This window comes from Thalassophryne amazonica, chromosome 6 (assembly GCF_902500255.1).
Source record: "Thalassophryne amazonica chromosome 6, fThaAma1.1, whole genome shotgun sequence".
Taxonomy (NCBI): domain Eukaryota; kingdom Metazoa; phylum Chordata; class Actinopteri; order Batrachoidiformes; family Batrachoididae; genus Thalassophryne; species Thalassophryne amazonica.
Genome location: NC_047108.1, coordinates 18,374,654 through 18,396,429, shown reverse-complemented (window position 1 = coordinate 18,396,429; position 21,776 = coordinate 18,374,654). Strand labels below are relative to the sequence as shown.

The 21,776-nt window shown below is 42.4% G+C and overlaps 1 protein-coding gene across 3 annotated transcripts in view; it reads left to right on the top strand.

Moving 5' to 3' along the window:
• The window catches only part of magixa (MAGI family member, X-linked a), a 118,936-nt gene extending 102,015 nt beyond the window's left edge, over positions 1–16,921 (top strand). For 2 of the 3 annotated variants that reach the window (XM_034171854.1, XM_034171853.1), the window contains exons 18-21: positions 2,857–2,933; positions 3,800–3,946; positions 9,660–9,798; positions 16,260–16,921. In XM_034171854.1, the coding sequence (XP_034027745.1) occupies positions 2,857–2,933; positions 3,800–3,946; positions 9,660–9,798; positions 16,260–16,771 (875 nt within the window). In that variant the 3' untranslated portion in view covers positions 16,772–16,921. Of the gene's footprint in view, positions 1–2,856; positions 2,934–3,799; positions 3,947–9,659; positions 9,799–12,225; positions 12,314–16,259 lie in introns of all 3 variants that reach the window. The other variant, XM_034171855.1, reaches the window with a different exon arrangement.
• Positions 16,922–21,776: the final 4,855 nt, after the last annotated feature.

The following is a 21,776-nucleotide window of genomic DNA, read 5'->3' as shown; positions in this document are numbered from 1 at the left end:
TCAGCATGCCTAGTGAGATACTATCAAATTCTGTAAATCTAGGTAATACCTCCATAATGGCACCCACCTCAATAGCAGGGTGTAGTGGCTAGGTTAAGGCATGCTGGGATATGTTTAACCTAATGTCATCTATTTTCTTCTCAAAGTAATCCAAGAAATCTTGTACTGCAAAAGGAGAGAGACTTACAGGTGGTTATTCATGAATAAGTGCTGCCACCGTGTCGAACAAGAACTTTGAATTATGTTTGTTTTTGTTGATCAAATCAGAGTAATAGGTCCGCTTTGTAGCCAATAATGCATGCTTATACTTTAAGATAGTATCATGCCACACAAGGTGGAATACTTCTAATTTTGAAATACTCCATTTCTGTGCTAAACCTCTAGCCTTATGCTTGAAGTCATGCAAGTAATCATTGAACCAAGGTGTTTTGGGGGGCGTGGTTTTAATATAGGTGGCGAAATCATGTCAAGTGTAGTTTTGAGTGGTGAGTTTAAACTATCCACGAGACTGTCTACTGATGGAGCATTTTCCAAACGTGACGCTAAGATATCAGGCAGTCTAGCTTCGAGTTCAGTCATAGTTGAGGAGTTAATGTGTTGCCGCAGTGATAAATAAGGTTGTTGTTCCACTAAACACGGCAGTGAAACTGTAAACCTAATAAGTGAGTGATCAGAGACCACCGATGCAAGAGGCATGATGTTAATATTTGTGACAGCAATACCACGTGTAAGAACCAAATTCACAGTATTTCCACTAATGTGCGTCGAATCCCGAATGCATTGCTGAAATCCTAATGCATCCATAATTTCCATAAATGATTTGCAGAGAGGATCAGAAGGCTTATTTATATGAATGTTGAAGTCACCAATTATCAGAATGTTATCTGCACTAGTTGACAAGTGCCAGTAGTTGACGGTATGGGCCAGGGGGCCTATATACAGTGACAAAATAATACGGCTGATTTTTATTCTTCTGACCTTGGCAATATGTAGCATCGTGAGCAGAGTGAAGAATCAGATGTTCAAACGAGTTATATTACCTCGCTAATAAACTAAACCTAGATTTATAAATAAGAGCAACACCCCCACCTTGCTTCGCATCACGAGGGATGTGACTAAATCTGTACGCCGGTGGGCAGGCCGCATTTAAGGGGAGGACAGCTGTAGTTTAAGCCAGGTTTCACACAACTCAAACATATCTAAGTGATGCTCCATAATTAGATCATTAATCAGCAATGATTTTGAGGACAGTGATCTTATGTTAATGAGACCCAAACTAAGGGCCCAAGTGGGGTTGACAGTTGGACACAGATGTCAATAATGGCACTGTCAGCTGAGAACGAGAGAAACTAGTGCAGCAACAACAGTGCCGAAATGCGTGGATTTAAGCTACCATACAAAAGTACTGATGTGGAGTGTGATACAAAATTACTCAATGTAACTGACGAGATGGAACATTCATCTGTGGGTCTGCTCACAGAATTTCCAGTTTGGCATAAAGATGCTGTTGCTACGGTAAGCTTTGATTGACCTAATTGAATGGTTGCCTGAAGAGGTGCTGCAGTGATGTCACAGCATCTTTCTGAAAAGTTCAAGGATTTTCAAACTTGAAAATGCTTGGGACAGTTGCACAAAAAAATAAATAAATAAATAATAATGCTGGATGCAGAATTTTCCTGGAGGCGCACATAGGTCAACATGGCACATTTAGGGAAATTGAGAAGGCACTTGCACCAAGAAAAAACTAAACAAAAGCATGACAGAAAACAAAAGCAACACGCTGTAATTTAATCGGTGGAACACCCGGAGTGTGTGCTTGCTCGAGGGGTTGGTGAGGTTAGACATTACTTTTGAAATGCGCCTTGAGGCAGCTTTGTTGTGGCTGGGCACAATATAAAATGAAATAAATTGAAAATTTAGAATGTAGGCTCTACTGTTAAACATTCTGGGGTCTTCTCTTCACAACCATGACAAAAACAAAGCTGGTGCAGTATTTAGAACACAGAATTGCCATTGGCTAATTAAAGTGATGGCAAAGGGCAAGTTAAAAGAGTTTGTGACTGGTGAACAGGTCAACATGTCCCCAGATGTGTCTGCTGGCACTATGGACACTGTGGACAGTTTTAAATAAGCGACTGAATAGACGAGGCAAGAAGGCGAGAAGCTGTTACTAAGTGACGACAAGATTCGTTCGCTGCCTCGGCAGAGATCCTCTCCGTGCTACCACATTCTCCTAAGGAAGGTTTAGTTCAGTGGTAACAGGAAGTGGTTTCCAGAGACGGGTTTTGGCTTCCCCATTTCATTGTACCACCATCACACTCAGCCATAACTTATCAGGCGCACAGTAGAAACTGCGAAAAGCCCAAATATCCAGGAGGGACTCAGAGTCGAGCTGCCAATTTTTTACAGCTGAGGTGGTTCAGGCCTCTGGTGAGGATGCCCCCTGGTGGTCTTCCTAGGGAGGTCTTCCAGGCACAGTCAACTGGAAGGAGACCCAAAGGAAGACCCAGGACATGGTGGGGGGATTATATTTCCCAGATAGATCGAGAACACCTCGGCATCCCCAGAAAGAGTTAGAGGACTTAGCTAAGGATAGGGAAGTGTGGGATGAGCTGCTTTGTCAGCTGCCAGATAAGCAGGAAAAAATTAATGAATGAAATGTGGGTAGGATGTATTGTCCATGGATTTGACGGACATGGTTGAACTTTGAACATGTTCAAAGAATACGCAGTGAGGACTTGAGCGAATCAGGACATAGTAAGATGTAAATAAGGACGCATTAACGACCAGAGTTAAAATTCCAGGAAATGACTTAAAGGAGGAAAAGTGACGTTCTGTTTTTCTTCTCTTCCTCAGATGCTTCCTCTGTCTCAGGATCAAACCTGGTGGACACGGACGGCAGGACGAGGAAGGGGACCAGAGGGAGGCCAAAGGTCGCTGTCACATACACCACTGCTGCATCTAAATCTCATACTGTATCAGTACTGTGCAGTATACTAGTACTAACAGTAGTACTCGTGGATGTGTTCAGACCGTCTCAGAGAGATGCAATACTCACTGGAATAACCACGTGTGTCGAGTTCAGTGCTGATGAACTTTGGCCCCGACACTGTCGTTGGTACTTTGCGCAGTGGGAGGTGACATCACTCTGAAATGTTCTGATGATCCAGTCAGAGCCGCCTGCACAGGGACGCTGTACTTCTGTTACTACGAAGTTCTGCAGAATCTAAACAGAGTCTGAGGGTGCTTATTTACAGGTCACAGTGCATCAAAGTCAAAGGTTGTGAAGATATAAATGCAGTATTTGATTAAACGCCAGAATAGCAATGAATTAACTGGGGAGGTGATGGTCTAGTGGTTAAGCGTTGGGCTTGAGAACAGATGGTACTCAGTTCAAACCCCAACCACACCAGAAAAATCATTAAGGACCCTTGGACAAGGTCCTTAATCCCAGAGTTGGTCCTGGTGTGTAGTGAGCAGCACCCTGACATCAGTGTGTATGTGTGAATGGGTGAATTTGAGGCACCATTGTAAAGCGCTTTGAGCTCCTGATGCAGATGGAAAAACATGATATAAATGCAGTCTATTTTCCATTTATAATTACTGCAGCACTAAGCCCTGCCTCCAGTATGAAAAAAGATCAACTAAACTAAACTCAAAGTCTAGTCCAGGTTTTCTGGACAAAGAGCTAAATGCCTTCAAGGGACAAATGAAGTCCAGTTGACCCGACTCAACCTGTTTTAATAAACTAAGCTAGTGCAGTGTTAACCCCAATGCTAACAGCATGTGTCCGTCTCAGGACGAGTCCCAGTTCTACAATGTGGACCTGGAACGAGGCCCGACAGGGTTTGGGTTCTCTCTCCGAGGAGGCAGCGAGTACAATATGGGGCTGTACGTGCTGGGACTGATGGATGGGGGGCCAGCCCAGCGCAGCAACAAAATACAGGTAATGCAGCTGACCTTTAGTTTTGAGCCGTCTTCAATGTACTATACTGCCCCCTTGTGGGAGAGGTCATATTATTTATTGAAATGAATATAGAAGGAGAAAGCGTTCGATTTTTAAGATAAAACTATTTCATGCACAGGCCAAGCAGGTTTCTGGTACCACTTAAGGGGACTAAGGACACTTTCAGTCCAGGTTGAGTGTACCATGGCCTACACCAAAATGTATGGTGGCCATTCAGGGTGGTAGCTGTAGTCAGGTAGGGGTAAGGATTTAAAAATGCTCCAATCATCAGTCGTAGCTGTAGTCAGGTAGGGGTAAGGATTTAAAAATGCTCCAATCATCAGTCAATGACATGGCAGTAACTCAGTGGATTTAGTCATCTAGACGTGGTGAAGACGACTTGCTGAAGTTCAAACCGAGCATCAGAATGGGGACGAAAGAGGATTTAAGTGACTTTGAAGGTGGCATGGTTGTTGGTACAGACAGGCTGGTCTGAGTATTTCAGAAACTGTTGATCTACTGGGATTTAGACACACAACCATCTCTGGGGTTTACAGAGGACGGACTGAAAAAGAGAAGATAACCAGTGAGCACCAGCTGTGTGGGAAAAAATGGACCATATGTTAATATGGAAGGACTGTTTTAAACACCTTGTTGAATCTATGCCATGAAGAATTATGGCAGTTCTGAAGTCAAAAGAGGGTCCAACCCGGTAGCAGCAAGGTGTACGTAATGAAGTGGTCAGTGAGTGTAGTTTAGACTGTCTGTCATGTTTCATGATCATGTTACAGAGTAACATGTCACAGAATCCAATGGACCTTTACTTTGGAGACCAAGCATTCAACACGGTCAAAACTAATCCATTTATCAACACTATTATCTCCACCAAAAAATTGTATCACTTTTTAACCAAAACTGAAGCAACTTTAACTTTGACTCCTATACAAACTGAAACCGAGTTTCATCACCATTTTTACTGTTTTTACCCCATAACATTCAGTCATAGTCAGATAGCCCAAATGGTATCAGGGCACCCCGCCCCTGGCCCTTTTCCCTTCTGGGGGTGGGAAGCAGAGTCGCATAGGTGCCTTTACCACTCGACCCAGTGTGTGTACCGTCGGGTGCAGGTGGAAGGGCTCCAGGAGAGACATGATGCTGACACAAAGCTCTCCCTTGCAACCAGGACGTTTCGTGCTCTGGCTTTGTGCCACCAGAAGATGTGGTGGCTTCCTTTGAGCTGGTTCATGAGGGACTGCCTGAGGAGCTCCAGCCTGTGGTCAACTACTTTGATCAGTCGCCCAGGTAGGAGAAACCGCAGGGGTCCAGTTTTTGACCTCACTATCTGGAACGTATCAGCCAGAATGCAAGAAGGGCTGCCACACAAACAACAGTGTAGAAGGCTGGCACTGCTACACGGCCACTAGTGTCAGCTGTCACCAGAAGCTGGGGCCCGGTGAGCCCACCCCACCACAAGGCCAAGTGCACCGGGACACCTCCCACAGTATTCAAGCCATTGTAGCCAACAATCAACAGAGAGATCGCTTGGACTTCCTCTGTGGTATTGCCCATAATTTGCAACTATATACAGTGTCCTAAAAATATATATTTTGCATATTTGAAAAGACACATTGATCACTTTACATTCCAAATGATCAAAGAGTAATGTCAATTTTTCATGCTTGTTTTGTAAATATTTATCATGATCCGGCCCTTTAGGGTCGTTTCCCATAAGTATGGATTTGCATCCATTTCTGTGTTCTGAGCCCCTGTGTGGTTATTCATGTCTTGTTATCATGGTCATACATCCCTTATTTATCTTCTGTATATTATTTGCTGCTCATGCATATACGTAATTTTGCTTTATTATTTTTTATTGTTTGCTTTTACTCTTGGTCCCTTATGTTTCTTTAGTCTTAGTTTTATTCTGGTTATCACATTAATTGTATTATGCCTTAGTCACAGGTTTTGGTTATTATTTATCTTCAAGTGTTTCTTCTGATTATGTTCCATTTGTCACTTATTGCTCATCAGTTAGTTCTTTTTATTTATTGCACTATTCTGTAGTCACCAGTTTTGTTTATCTGCTGTTCTCATTTCTGTTGTTTTCTGTTGTACTTTTATATCAAGTTTTGCTTTCTGTTAATTAGTCAGTTCCTGTTTAGTTTTTGCTTCAGTACTGATTTTCTGATCAGTTCTCATGTAGTTTTTCTTTTGTACTTATTCTATCTTGGTTTGCTTTTAGTTCCCATGATTCTTGCTCTGTTCTGGTCCCCTAGTATCATATTCTGTTTTTGCTCTGTTCTCACGTTGTCCTCATTTGTTTGTGTTCACTCCACTTCCTGCACCTGCCTCGTGTCTTTGTCTCCCACACTTTGATTGTCTGCTTTGCATTTTCATTCACTCCTGCTCTTGCACCTGCTCACGCATCTTTGTATCCGACATCACTCCACTTTGTGCACTCCCTTCCCCATTATCTTGCCCATGCATAATCTTTGTTCACTAGTCACGCCCCTTCCAGAACTTTCACTGACACCTGCTTCTTGTTCCACTAATTACACCACCAGTTGTTTAAGCCCTCACAGTCTCAGCTCACTGCCCGATTGTTGAATGCATTTCACTTTCCAGCCATTTCTCATCTTGTTTAGCCTTTGTATCAGCCTGCCAGTGTATGACCTTGTTTTGCCCTTGACTTCGTACTTGTCTTTGCCTCGGAGTACCACCACGCCGTGTTTTTTTTACCTCAGCCTGTTTTTTGGACCAAGACTCAGCCACACATCTATCTGTACCTTTGCCTTGGCTGCTAGACCACCTGTGTAATCCCTGCCTGTTTTATGATTAACCCCTTAACGCCCGAATTTATATAGCTGTATATAAAAAAATGTTTTGTGTGTGTTTTTGCCTTTAAGTAGATGGTAAATAATGTTGAGATTATTAATTTCACTTTTGCACAAAAACTAGATAGTAATATTGGGTATTCTGGTAATGACTTTATGTTATAATGTTATAGGGTGATTCTTTAACTACAGGCACTATTGGCCTTGTAAATGTAATTTCCACCACACCATTGCCTTACAATATAAAGCGCCTTGGGGCAACTGTTTGTTGTGATTTGGCGCTATATACATGTGCTCTGATGTCACTGTTTATCTCCATAGAAACTACCCAAACAATCTTTCATACAAACTGTTTAAAGGGACATTGCAGTGTTGTGGTGGAAATTACGGCAATAGTGTGGGATAACTACATTTTGTTTAAAAAAATCACAACAGTTGTATGACATTGAATACCCCAATTATGTTTTGATTATTTTACTGATATTTTATTCAGAGATATTTTAAAACATTGGAAAAAACGTTTTTTTTACCATTCATTTTTATCATTGAAGATCAAAAGTCTGGGTGTGGGACAAGCACAAAACGGCAATATTTGCATATAATGATGCTGAAAAAAGGTGAAAAAGTCATCATAGACTACTAGAACAAATTTCCTAACACACTTTCATTGTAAAGATAACTATAAAAGTGTGAAATTTCCCCTTTTTTCTGTTTTTCATACAATATGATCAAAGGACAATAAGTGCCCGTAGTCTAAGAATCACCCTATAATAAAAATGATGGTATGTTGCAAATTTGCGACAACAGGCATACAGGTCAATTTGGTACGTTGCATATTTCACTCAGAGATTGTAGCATATATGCGACGATGGGCGTTAAGGGGTTAAACCTAATTCTAACAGCACCTGCATTGAGAGTTTGTTTGTGTCCTGCTCTGTTTGTGCCACGCCTGACAATATTTAGTTATTACAAATAAAGTCCCAATAAAAAAAGAATATTTTGTTTATATTTACTGTCATATGTAGTTTGAAAGGTAAATACAACGTAGTATAAAAGAAAACATGCACAGGGGTGGGGGGGGGGAGTGGCGGAGATAATCAGGAAAGGACGGGGGGGGGGGATGACCAAGAACCTGTCCAAACTATACCTTTGTGGAATCATTGTGATCAGACAGATAATGTGGTGTAGTTTTCATCACGATTGGAGCATTTTTAAATTTGGAGCCCTACCAAGCTATAGCTGCCACCCTGGATGGCCACCATACATTTGTGTAGGTCACACTGAAGCCGGACTCTAAGTGTTCTTTAGTCCCCTTAAGTCAGGGGTGGGCAATTAATTTTTACAAGGGGCCACATAGGGAACCTGAATTATGTCCGAGGGCCACACCATCAATAACTCGGCTGTCTCCCATTACAAATTTTACAAAAAATTACCTATGTAAATATTTAAATATACCTAAATAAACCTCTCTAATGATTTGCAACACACAAGCTTGACATTTTTAATATATGTAATAATAATCACAGACCTCATGAGGGCCGGACAGAGACATGCAAAGGGCCGCATGTGGCCCCCGGGCCGCAGTTTGCCCAGGTCTGCCTTAAGTGGTACTGATGAGATCAAAATTGATGACTGGCTCTGAACTTAAACTAATCTGAATGATTAGCTTTACGAAGCTAACAGCCAATAGAAACAGAGTGTGCTCTTTGAAGTAGTGACAAGGCAAACGTGATTCAGAACAAGAAGCAAAGTGTCCCTCATCAAATCGGATTGTTATTTATTCATGGTGGGCGGAGCTAAAAAAAAAGGGAGCTGGCCAATGAGCAGTCTTGTATAAAGTACCTCAAACTGATACTTGAGTGAAAGTACAAGTATCTTAGCATAAAATTACTTTGGTAAAAGTTAAACTCTCCTTTAAAATTACTTGAGTAAAAGTAAAATCCAAAACAAGTGGACAGTGAAACAGCAACACGAAAAGAAAGCCAGTGTGGTGTCTGGAGAAACCAGGAGGGGGCTGCAGCCCCTATAAAAGGCTGGATCCGCCTCTGGCTGAGCAATTGGTGTAGGGATGAGTGCCGCTCTTTATCTGAAGACCACAAAGTCTTTTTCCCTGAAGACCCACACTCACATTTCTGTTAAATAGCCAGGCTCAACAGTCATTTACAGCTACACAGTTTAGCCAAATTTAAGGAAAAGTAAAAAAAAAAAAAAAAAAAACACTTTCCAAGCATCACCACCACCAACCACTGCAAAGCAACCAAACGCAGCACTGTTTGCGCTCTTGAATCCAAAACACGGAGCCGCTTTTACGCAGCGCTTCTCCGTGAACATTTCAAATAAAATGAAACAGACACACCAGCTCGTTTTGTGCTGCACTCCAGTGTATGTGTGTGTGCGTTTGTTGTCACCCTCCACAGTCTCCTCTTCCTCAGCAGGGGTGCAGATTCAACCTGTCTTTTTTATATTTTTTGTCTCTTAAACTTGTTTTATGTCAAACACGGCACTTGTTGCTACAGGCGTGAAAGGCGCTGCGTTACAGCTGTAGAAGACCGTATCTCTTCCCAGTGTACCGCTGCGCTCCTGCTGAAGAGGACTGTATCTGCTGCGCTCTGGCTTACTTTCACCTCTGCAAACAGGCACTGCCCAGTCAAATTTCTTCTACTTTTATATTGTAGTAACGGATAACGAAGACGTTGAAGAGAAATGTATTGGAGTAAAAGTGAAAGACGCCAGTAATGTAAATAAAGTAAAGTACAGATACGTCAAAATTCTACTTAAAAAGTAAATGTTTGTTTTCTGACATTGTGTAAATGTGTATTTGGTTTTTGTTAAGTGATTTAACAGATGAACGTTACAGTGCAGTTTGTGGCGTGGTTCAGGTGTCGGATCAGCTGGTGGAGATAAACGGCGACAGTACAACGGGGATGACCCACAGTCAGGCCGTGGAGCAGATCAGACGAGGACGACATCGGATACACCTTGTCCTCAAGAAGGGAAACGGATACGTCCCCGACTACGGTGAGACACCAGCGCCGTGTCTTCTTCTCTGACTCTTTTTACACTTTCACCTGGTGTTAACATTTTGATACTCTGCTGCGACGAGCGATCAAACGCTCCAATGTCCGTTTAGCAGACAGGTGGCTTAATGACGGCGTCGTCCTCACCTCAGCATCATGTCTCCACTGAACACTGTCAATACATGAAGCATAGCCACATGGCTGCCATCAGCACCACAGCTTACACGTTAAACTGTCCTGCTCAACACATGGACAAGTTTTAAAACAAAAAGCGCTGGCATCTGTATCTCTTCTAAGGAAGACAAAGACATCAAGCTGCAGGAACCTTCTAAACATCGTCTGAGAAAAACAAAACAGCTACGGTGGCGTTTTAGGGCACATTGAGTTTTTTAAGACTTCAAGAATAAAGTCATAATATCACAAGAATAAAGTCTGAATTTTTGAGAGAACAACTCTGCATCTCAAAATGAGATCTGTGGAGCGCTTTGTTAAGTTGCACTTCATTATAGGTGTTACAAATAAGGAAGAGAGATAGAGGTTCTCTTTTAACATGGGCAGCCAACAAAAACCCGAAGCTTGTTTCCAGAAAGGCCCCACGGCCTCCTGTTGAAAATGCCAGTTGGGAGCGTGGCTGCAATCGAAAATCGAACCCGGATGGCTGGCAACCCGGATTGCTGGTCCAACGTGCAAACCATTATACCACCACCTCCCTAAATAACCTTCTCAAAATACTTCATCTTTTGGCCCATCTGCACCACATTATCATTAGTATCAGAACTTTGAAAAGAATATGCAAGAAAATGTGTCTGTTCCGGAGGACGAACCACACGGACTTTGCCTGTAGTTCCGGCGATTAGTAGCTCCCGAAATTGCCTTTCATGGAGGAGGAGATGGCTGGACATGGTATCATGGGGTTGTATCCTCTGGCCCCAGGGGATACCATTCCTGACGAGGATAGCTACTTTGGCACGACAGCACGCGTATAAATACAGCTTTATTCTCGTAATATTATGACTTTATTCTTGTAATTTTACAAGTTTTTTTCTCATAAAATTACAACTTTATTTTTGTAATATTTTGACTTTATTCTCTCGCAATATTACTTTATTCTCAAAGTCTAAAAAAAGAAAACTCAATGTGGCCCTAAAACGCTGTCATAAACAGCAACACAAACCACCAACATTACGTAATGCATAGCCGTGGTAAAAAATAAATTAAAACAGCAACAGCATGTGTTCCGTATGTCCACACCATCAGAGCTCTTAGTGTTGGCCCAGGTGACCTCTACCTGAAGGAGCACACACACATTCCTCTGACAAACCCGCAAAACTAAGTAAGTCGAATATAAATGCCATGGAAGCAGCACGGTGTGACCGGCAGTGTGTGCTCCCAGACATGAAATGATCAAGTGGATTTGGGAGAAATCCATGCAGTAGTTTGCATTAAAAATAAATAAATTTATTAAGTAATTAAATCTGTCGGGCAGTTGCATCGTAGGCCATTCCACACGGTGACCTTTGGCCTGTAAAAACACACCCTCACTGGATAAAATGTGTGTTTACACACTAAATGGACCAAATAGAGTAACATTTTGGACGCTATTTTTCTAAGTATGTTGCCTTTTTATTTATTAATTTTTTTAATTAAGTAGTTTGGGAGGTCCTGCAATTTATAATATGAAAAATTACATCAAATTATTATCAACAACAAAAACAACAACAATTTATTTGATTAAGTGCTTTGATTCCTAGGAAAACTCTCTCTATAAAACACCAATAACAATGTAAACACAAATAATAAACATAAACTACACCAATGCTCCAAACCTCCAAAATAATGAGGCAATTTAAAAAATGGTCTCACGTTTTTCTTGCAGTGTTTACAACGCTGTGGGCCTCAAATAACATCCAGAATGCTGTCCAATGCATGTTTATTTGTCCATCTTGTTTTTAAAAGATACTCATGTAAAAAAAAAAAAAAAAACAGGCTGTGGTGTGCACATGTGCTGTACTAAGTTCCTGTCCGTTGTTAAACTCGTGCCCCAGGGAAATGCTGGGTTACAAAGTGAATGTCACGCAGAGAAAAAGATGCTACTTATACACCGTGTGATAGACACATTTTTTCCTAGTCACGGTGCGACGTATACACAGTAAAAAAGCGGTAGTCCCATGACACAGCTGTGTCAATAATCCAGATGTATTAACTTTGAGATATTCTCTGACAAACCCTGGTGTGAGATGGTACATGCGTATAAATCACGTTCAGATTGTTTCTCGCTGGGAATTTATGAAATCCGCCATGTGTTCAGACATTCTGTCCAATCACAGCTTTGGCTTTCTGTCGATTTCCCTCTCTGCTGTCTGATTTGAATGTTTCTTCCTCTTTCCTCTTCACTTCTCACTCTGATCTTGGTCCTCATCTTCGTCAGTGGAGTTGTCCAGCCTGTCTCTCTGTATGACCAACTCCAAGCAGGGAGAGCCCTGCTTCTACGTGATTGGACGCACTGAAAACTCGCGGTTGGTAACTCTATCTTTGCGCCCCCCTCAGCTCTCACTTCCCGCCTCATTCCTTCATTTCCATCACCAAATGTTGGTTCCAGTTTTCATTGTGTGTCAATGTAAGATGATCACTATCAAAGTCACTTACATGTTCCAAACCTTTGTCCACCAGGGGGCAGAATGCATCTAGGGGGCAGAGCACCTTGAACATATGTAACATAACGCAAACCATCTTTTATGACTTGTATTTATTTATTTGTATTGACTTTGGCATTTGAAGGACAGTAACGTGCAGGCTGTTGATCTGACTCACATGGTTGGACTTTCGACCCTGTGACCCAGCAGGACTGTTGCACTCGGTCGTCTTCGTATTTGACTGAACAGACGTTTGTTATCACCGACTCAGATTAGAGACTGCTGAAAAACAGATTAAGGCAAAGTGAACAACTCAGCCTTGTTCTCTGCATCAAGACCTGGAGCTGCCACTGCTCTGCACAACCATAATGTTTCCTTTTATCTGCTCAGCAAGACGGAGCGAGTGGGAGGGACCCATGCCCGGGATCTGAGGTAAACGCTGGAACAGAACAGAGAACTTAGAGGTTTGGCTGGAACATTTTAACCTTTACTCTGTAGGATTGTTGCCAGATCAGCAAAACCTGGCAAGCTTTTAGTTTCAGTCTTCAGATGACAAACAGACCATTAATCCAGACAGAGCTTCAGTCAGAAGCCACACCTCAGAGTCTCAGTCCACAGTACTCTGCTGGACAATAGTGGTTTGGATCATGGTGAATCTCTCATGCGAACAGACAAACTGCATTACTGACCATGAGGTCTGGACAATGACTGAAACTAGTCTTCACAGGGTAATTGGGGTCACTCTTTGGTATGTCCAGAAGGAGGTCAGAGGAGGAAACCTGACCTTTCCCATTAAAAGGACCCAAATCAGGTGGTTTCTGCATCATATCAGGATGTCTTTGAACTCAACCCTCTGGTGTTGATCCAATGCAGGGATTACACACCCACTTAACCTGGAACGCACTCCTCCAGGTGCATTCTAGGTTATGAACACTTGAAAGGTGTGTGTGTGTGTGTGTGTGTGTGTGTGTGTGTGTGTGTGTGTGTGTGTGTGTGTGTGTGTGTGTGTGTGTGTGTGTGTGTGTGTGTGTCTCAACAGTCTGTAGTGTCCTACTCCTGTGGAGGAGGTCTCACAGATTGGGGCAAGTCTAGGCTACCACAATGACCCCCACCTCTCCAGACTAGTTTCAACCTGCTCTCTACTCTCACTACAGATCACAATATCATCTGCAAACATCACAGTGCATAGAGACTCCTGTCTGATCTCATCAGTCAACCTGTCCATCATTACTGTGAACAAAAGGATCAGAGCTGATCCTTGATGTAATCCCACCTCCACTTTGTATGAGTCTTTCATTCCTACTGCACATCTCACTGCTGTCACACGATCCTTGTACATGTCCTGTACTACCCTCATATACAAGTACTTCTCTGTCACTCCAGATGTCCTCAATATAATACAACTCTTCTCTCTGCACCCTGTCATCATGAGGTTTCTCTAAATCCACAAACACACAATATAACTCCTTATGGTCTTCTCTATACTTCTCCATCAGTACTCTGAGAGCAAACATGGCATCTGTAGTGCTCTTTCTCAGCATGAAACCATATTTCTGGTCACAGATCTTCACCTGTTTTCTAAGCCTAGCTTCTACTCATCTTTCCCATAACTTCATGCTGTGGCTGATCAGCTTCATGCCTCTGTATTTACTGCAGCTCTTCACATTAGGGGGTCGGCCGATGTGGAATTTTAAGGGTCGATACCGAATACTGACAAGGTTTTGAGGCTGATACCAATATTTCAGGCTGATATTGGCCTGCAGTAAAATGTGTCAAAATTTAGTACGACACACTCAACACAAATTTTTCTTTAAATGTTTTGCAGCGTATGTTTAATTCACAGAACCTTTCAACATGACTTTCACACAAAAAGTGCAGGGAGCTACAAATAACATGAAGTTGAATAAATGAACAATTAAATAAATAAATCCAGCCGACACAGCTCCAGTCTACACCCTGCTGTCTTCTTCTATGTCAGTCTGAGGTACAGCAGCCTTCAGCACTGACAGGCTGAACTTGTGACGTCTAACAAATCAAGTAGTGCTGTGGGCGGGACTTTGTTACAAACCAGGAAGCAGTCATTCACATTTGAGTGATTTGGGCTAACAGTTCCTCAGTGCCTGACATCAGGGGCCATTAGCGCCACATGATGGACCCTTCAGAAACATCAATGGACCTTTGTGTAGTGGAATAAATTAAAGTAATTTAAGATTTTCAATGTTTTGTAATTGACTGTAACAGCCACAACTTCAGGCAATTTAACTTAAATATGATGCATATTTCATATTTCTGTATATTTTATGTTATGTGTTTTTAAATGACATTTAAAAGGTTAAAAACATTAATATTTGATGCATATAGCATTTTCTTTGCCAACACTACTACTGCTTCTTTTTCTTAATTCCTTCAACATTTTTGAGTGAGACTGCTTTTTATATTAAATAATAATATAATTTTATATTATATTAAACAGTTCCATGAAAACTATTAACTTTTGGTTTGTGAAAATGAGTGACCCCCCCCCCCCCATCTCCTGCTTTCCCCTTCCCCTGTTTAGTTCAAAGCCATGATCAGCGACTCTCTCCTCTTTACTCCTCCTGGACCTTTATGGAAATACGAAGCCTTTAATCTGTAAAATAAATGGTTAATTTCTGAATGTAAACAGCAGCTAAAGACACACTGAGGAGCTCTGGATTATTTAATTAATGAAGGATTTGGATTAAGTTTTTTGTTTCTGCGACGTTGAACTGAAACTCGACAGAGACCTGCTGTGGACAGAGACATAGCTTTCAGCTCTGCTGCAGAGGCCTGCTTCTCTCCACAGCAGCACACGACACAGAACACCAAAGCCGCTGAATGGCAATGTCTTTTTTTTAAATGAATGTGTGAAGGTGGAACTTGGCGACTAGGGAGTCGCTACAACCACTTCATTGAGAAAAATAAACATCATATTGGCTGCTATAAAGGTCGGATATCGATAGCCACAAAAATGCTGAATATTTTCCTGGTTGATAATCAGTCAATCCCTAAGACACATCACCCTTATTCTTGAAAATCAGGAACAGCACAGTTCTTCCCCTCTCAGGCATCCTCTCACTTTACAAGATTTTATTACACAGTCTGGTTAGAAACTCCACTGCCATCTCTCCTAAACACTTCCATGCCTCCACTGAAATGTCATCTGGACCAACTGCCTTTCCACTCTTCATCTTTACTAATCCCCAGCACTTAATGATTTACTCTCTCCACATCATCCAGTCTTTTCTCTTGCTCTCATTTTCTTCATTCGTCAGCTCCTCAAAATACTCCCTCCACCTTCTCAACACACTCTCCCTGCTTGTCAGCACATTACCATCTGCATCCTTTATTACCTTAATCTGCTGCACATCCTTTCCAGCTATGGCCCTTTGTCTGGTCAATCAGTACAAGTCCTTTTCTCCTTCCTTTATGATTAACGTGATGGAAACTCGCTATATGCCCTTTCCTTAGCTTTTGCCTCTTCACCTTACACCACATGTCCTTGTACTCCTGTCTGCTTTCTTCAGTTCTCCAAATCTCTCTTTTTTTTGCCAATTATTTTTTTCCTACTACTTTTCTACATTTCTTAATTCCACCACCAAGTGTCCTTGTCTTCGTTCCTCTCTCAGAAGTCACACTCAGTACCTTCCTATTTGGATCCCTTGACACTTCTGCAGTAGTTATCCATCAATAAAAAAAAACAATGAGCAAACTGGAGCTACAAAATTAAAATCTACACTCACAATATTGATTCTGTGACTGGATAAATGTTTTAAGAATTTGTTTCTCATGTCTTTTTTTTTTCTTTCAGGCCCTGAAGGAGGAGCCTTCTCCCCCTCCTCCTCTTCACACACAGAGGAGAATGATGTGGCTGCAGCAACCATGACAACCACCTCCTTCAGCCAACTGACGGAAGGAGGAGGAGGAGAGAGGAGAAGAAAAGAAGAAGGGAGGCTGAACACTCTGGATTCAAATACTGCAGGAGGAGAAACCAACAGAATAGGAGGAGCAGGAAAGGCGGGGACTCCTGATTTGGACCTGGACATGATAGAGGAGGAGGCACAGGAGAAGGAGAGGAGGGTTGAGGAGAAACAAGAGGGTAGGAAAACAAAGAAAGAGAAAGATGGGGGTAGAAAGAGGAGTCAGAGTGAGCGACAGCGGGAGAACCGAGGAGATGAGAGGAGGAGTAAAAGCTTACCCAGGAATGTTTCTGTAAGCCAAGACAGGATAAAAGACGAACAGGAGGAGATAATGATGAGAGGAAGAAGGAGTCAGCAAAAAGGAAGCAGAGGAGGAGTGAGAAAAAAAGCAAGAAGAAAGTAAGAGACCATGACAGAGAGGAGGAGAGGGAGGGAGGGAGGAAGAGGAGTCAGCATTAACGAAAGAGAGCAGGAGGAAGGTAAGAGAGCCTGAGCGAAGGGAGGAGAGAGGAGCGAGGGAAAACGAAGACCAAGCAGCTGAAAGTCAGGTGCAACATGCAAAGCATTCTGGGATATCAGCATCCAATCAGAGAGCACCATTCTCTTTCCTCATGCCCATGGAAAATGAAGACCGCCGCCAACAGCACTCTGACAGCGAATCGGTCACCACCTTCTCAGATGTCAGCCAATCAGCCGCCAGCATCATTGGCTGGAGAGAGGACTCTGACTGGAGGGGAGCTGAGCCGTTACACCGCCCAAGGAGACGCCCCGGGGCCGTGGCTTAAACCAACCCCCCAGAGACTAACCCAGACTCTAACCGGCAGACGGCTCAGGAAAAAGGAACTTGCAGGAGGACTCTCTCTCTGATTGGCTGTCAGCAACAACTTCCTCTTTTTGTTAGCTTTTTGATTGGCTACTTCTAAGGGCTCTGTCTTTTTTGATTGGCTGGTGCCTACATCTTACAGGCCAACAATACACATCATTGGCTTGATTGGAAGATTAGAAGCAAGAACAGTTTGTTATTGGTGGGCAGGTCTTTAACCAGACAGGTGAACCAATGAGAAGACACTACCACCTCCTCCATCTGACTTTTATTTTACCCATCATGCCCAGCTGATATGACGCCATGTGGCTAACATCAGCTGCGCTCAGCTTCATCCTCCTATCCTCACTCTGACTTAACGTACGTATGCAAAGAACATCTTTAGAACCTTTAGTGCGATCGCTCGTGACCCCGACCCGATCACAGCGGCTAAACCCACTTCCTGTCTCTGTGTGTAACCTCAGCATGTGAATATTAGGACAATGAGTTTTTTTATTTTTATAAACAGAATGTGTAAAACTGGAAATGACACTATGACAGATTAAATATAAAAATGTATCGTGTACTTGCTTGTAAAGAAAAAAATACTTTGCCGTTGAAATTAAATTTACCTTTCGAGCCATAAATGCACACACAAAAGCGTGCGTACACACACACACACACACACACACACACAAATGACATAAGAAAGTACGTGCGCACTAAAATTCCATGACAAACTGAGGTTGTTGGTTTTAGTTACTGACTTGCTCAGGTGTTACAGAACATTTTTCACCTCGATGTCAAGTTATAAACCTCAACGTCGGCATTATGATGATACAAAAAAAAAAGAACAACAACAAAAAAACCCGGATTGGTTAATAAATATTGTAAATGTCTGACTCCTGATACTTGCACCACTTTTGCATGAAGACTGGCAGGTTTGCGCCAGAAAACCGAGCATTTGTTTGTGGCTCTTGTTGAATTTTGCTTTTTCTGCAAACAAACACGATACAACGAGAAATTGACCTCAGCAACAAAACGTTGCCAATCGTCTCCGCTAACGTTAATGTAAAATATGATGGCTGCTTTTATTTGGACCATCAAAATAGCTACAGAAGTTTTCTGAGCAGTTTCAGAAGCGCTGATAAAAAATGTCGGCACACGTCATCCAAGAGGCCGTTCAGGAAGTGAAAAAGCGACATCAGGACTCTTTCCATGAGCCAGTCAGGAGACTCAGGTTCCGCTCAGCCATCAGGTGATGATCAGCTCTGACATGTGCTTCTTTGTTTTTTATTTGTTATTTCTTCCATCGACAAAAGAAGCAGAAAAACAAACTGGAGCAAAAACTGTCTGGAATTAAATTAAAGCGGATGGAATGTTTTGCTTTTGTTTGGACATTACGGGATCATTAGGAAAAAATAATTGGGGGGGGGAGGGGGGTTGACGTGGAAAAACTGGGTAGGTCATCTTCCATCCGAAGGGTCAGGTGGTGAAATCCTGTGTGTTCCAGTGAACCCCAAACTGTGGCATAATACTACAAAATTAAAATCTTCAGATCCAACTTGACAAACACTGCTGACCCCTGACCTCTCACCATGGAACCCTCCCCCACCCCCCCCAAAAAAATGGGGTGGCTTTCGAGAATTAAGACCTCCTCAGATCTTGTGGATGACCAGAAACATCCTCCACCGCATCACCATAGCAACACAGCCAAGATGATGATCTGTTTCTATAGCAACAGTCCAACATCGCCTGTTGGATTTTTTTTTTTGCTCTGAAACTCAGGAAGAAATTCAATGTTTTCAGTGTTGTCCAATTAATCCAACTTTATGTTTTAAGAACTACAATCACGGCATCCTATCAATGGCTGCTGAAACAGTTATTTACAAATGTTTAATTATGTTTAAGTTTCCAGCGTTAGTTTTTGCAAAGACGTCTACAGTAACTGAGAAGATTTTCAAAGAGATTACAAATAGAAATACAGCCGTCATCACCCACAGCAAGCAGCTGGAATAACTTAACTATTCCTCAGAAAGACAACAAAGTGCAAATATGTTTCCTGATTTTTTTCTTTTTTTTTTCTTTTTCAAATAAACACGCTTTTAAGAACCTGGAAGCTCACAACGTGGATTTTCTGACTTTACCATCATGAACACAGTATGAGATAGATACTATACGAGGTCTGTGATAAAAGTAACGGACCTTATTATTTTTTTCAAAAACCATATGGATTTGAATCACGTGTGATTACATCAGACATGCTTGAACACCCTCGTGGGCATGCAAGAGTTTTTTCACGCCTGTCGGTTACGTCATTCGCCTGTGGGCAGTCTTTGAGTGAGGAGTCGCCCACCCGCTCGTCGATTTTTTTCATTGTTTAGGAATGGCTCAGAGACTGCTGCTTTGTTTGATAAAATTTTTTTCAAAACTGTAAGGCACAACTGAGTGGACACCATTCGATAAATTCAGCTGGTTTTCGGTAAAAATTTTAACGGCTGATAAGAGATTTTGGTCTGGTAGTGTCGCTTTAAAGACGGCCCACGGCGCCTGACGGCGACCTGCGCTTCGAGGTGGCAGCGTCTCGCCGTTTCAAGTTGAAAACTTCCACATTTCAAGCTCTGTTGACCCAGGAAGTCGTCAGAGAACAGAGAACTTGCAGAAGAAGTCGGCATGAGGAGTTTATTCAGACATTCCATTGTTAATGGACATTTTGTAATGAAAGAACATGCGGGCAGAGTCGCATGTCGGCCGGACCCGACCGCGGGGGGTCGCGACAGGAAAAACACCTCCGTTGGAAACCTTAGCGGTCAAGTTGGAACATGCCCAAGCTGTTAAACAATTTCTCAGTTACTCACTTGTTGAAAGCCATCAAAAGCCGCCTGAATTTTACAAATGGTTTTCAACACGGAGGTGTTTTTCCTGTCGCGGCGCACACAGATTTTCAGAATTTGCGCGCACGTCTTTCATTACAAAATGTCATTAAACAGTGGAATGTCTGCATAAAGTCCTCATGCCGGCCTCTTCTGGGTGAATTAAGCCTTAAATTAGGATGTTTTCAGGTCAAAACAGGTCGAAACAGGCCGACGACGGCGCCTGGAAATGCTGCAGGACGTCCCGCTCCGTGGGAAGTCCTTACAGCGACAGAAACACCCCATAATCTCTCATCAGCCGTTAAACTTTTCACCGAAAACCAGCTTAATTTATCCAATAGTGTCCACTCGGATATCCCTCACAGGTCCAGAAAAAATGTTGATAAAGCAACGCACGCTGTCCGCATCGGCTATTCAGACAAAGAGATTCCGACGGGCGGGGTGGAGCACTCCTCACTCAAGGCCTGCCCACAGGCGAATGACGTCACCGACACATGTGAAAAAACTCACGCATGCGCACGAGGGTTCAAGCATGTCTGACGTAAATACATATGAATCAAATCCATTTATTTTTTGAAAAAAATAAAAAGGACCGCTTTTTTCATCACAGACCTCGTAGATAGATACCATTGCAGTGCTTCTGAGAGACCTTGACTCAGAGGGACACGCCCCCTCTGAAGGACACACCCATAGAACTCTGTAGGAAACAGCTCAGTGGGACACGCCCACATGTCCGTGAGAGGATCCGTTTTTTTGCTATAAACATTCATATGTATTTTTATGACACGTTACTTTAGATTCTAGAAACTACGTGAAATATAAGTCCTTTAAAACTGTTAATGAGAATCACTAATATGTCAGACTGTTAGCAACATCAATGACTTTGTGAAATTAATGATTCACTGATTCATCTACAAACAGATGAATTAAAAACCCCATTGCTCTGAGTCTGCGGTTATGTAAAGCTTTTTTTTTTCCTTCAGTGATTTAAATAACTTATGTAAGAGAGAAAAAAAAATGTTTAAACACATTAACAGGCTGCAAAATAACCAATTAGCAAAACAGGTTCAAACACTATTAACTCACCATGTCCAAGGACTTGTCCTTAACAACTTACAAAGTTATAAAGTTTAATGTTCGATAAAGTCCCAAAAATTGACTTTATTAAGTTTGTGTGGGAAGCTATTCTTCTTCATCGTCTGAGTGTGGCGCATCGTGCTCAGTGCTGCCACCGCTGGAAGGAAGGTATAAAAAAAAACTACAACTACAGCGCTGGAGCCTATCTCAGCAGTCATAGAGCGCGGAGCGCGGTACACCCAGGACAGGACGCCAGTTTGTCACAGGGCCACAAATAGACAAACAAACACACTCACACCCATTTGCACACCTACGGACAATTTAAAGTTTCCAATCCACCTAACCTGCATGTCTTTGGATGTGGGAGGAAACCCACGCAAACACGGGGAGAACATGCAAACTCCACACAGAAAGGCACACAAGCGGGAATTGAACCCATGACCTTCTCGCTGTGAGGCAACACTGCTAACCACTAAGCCAACGTGCTGCCTCTGGGGCTATATAAATGAAAATAAATTGAACTAGAAGAACTCAGAGAGTGCAAACCTCCGCCAAGGCCATGGGGTCACTGACGCCATAACATCTACACGCTGTGGAATCATTGAACCTAAAAAAGTCTAACAATGATGTTTGCTCAGTAGTAAAAAAAGTTTCAT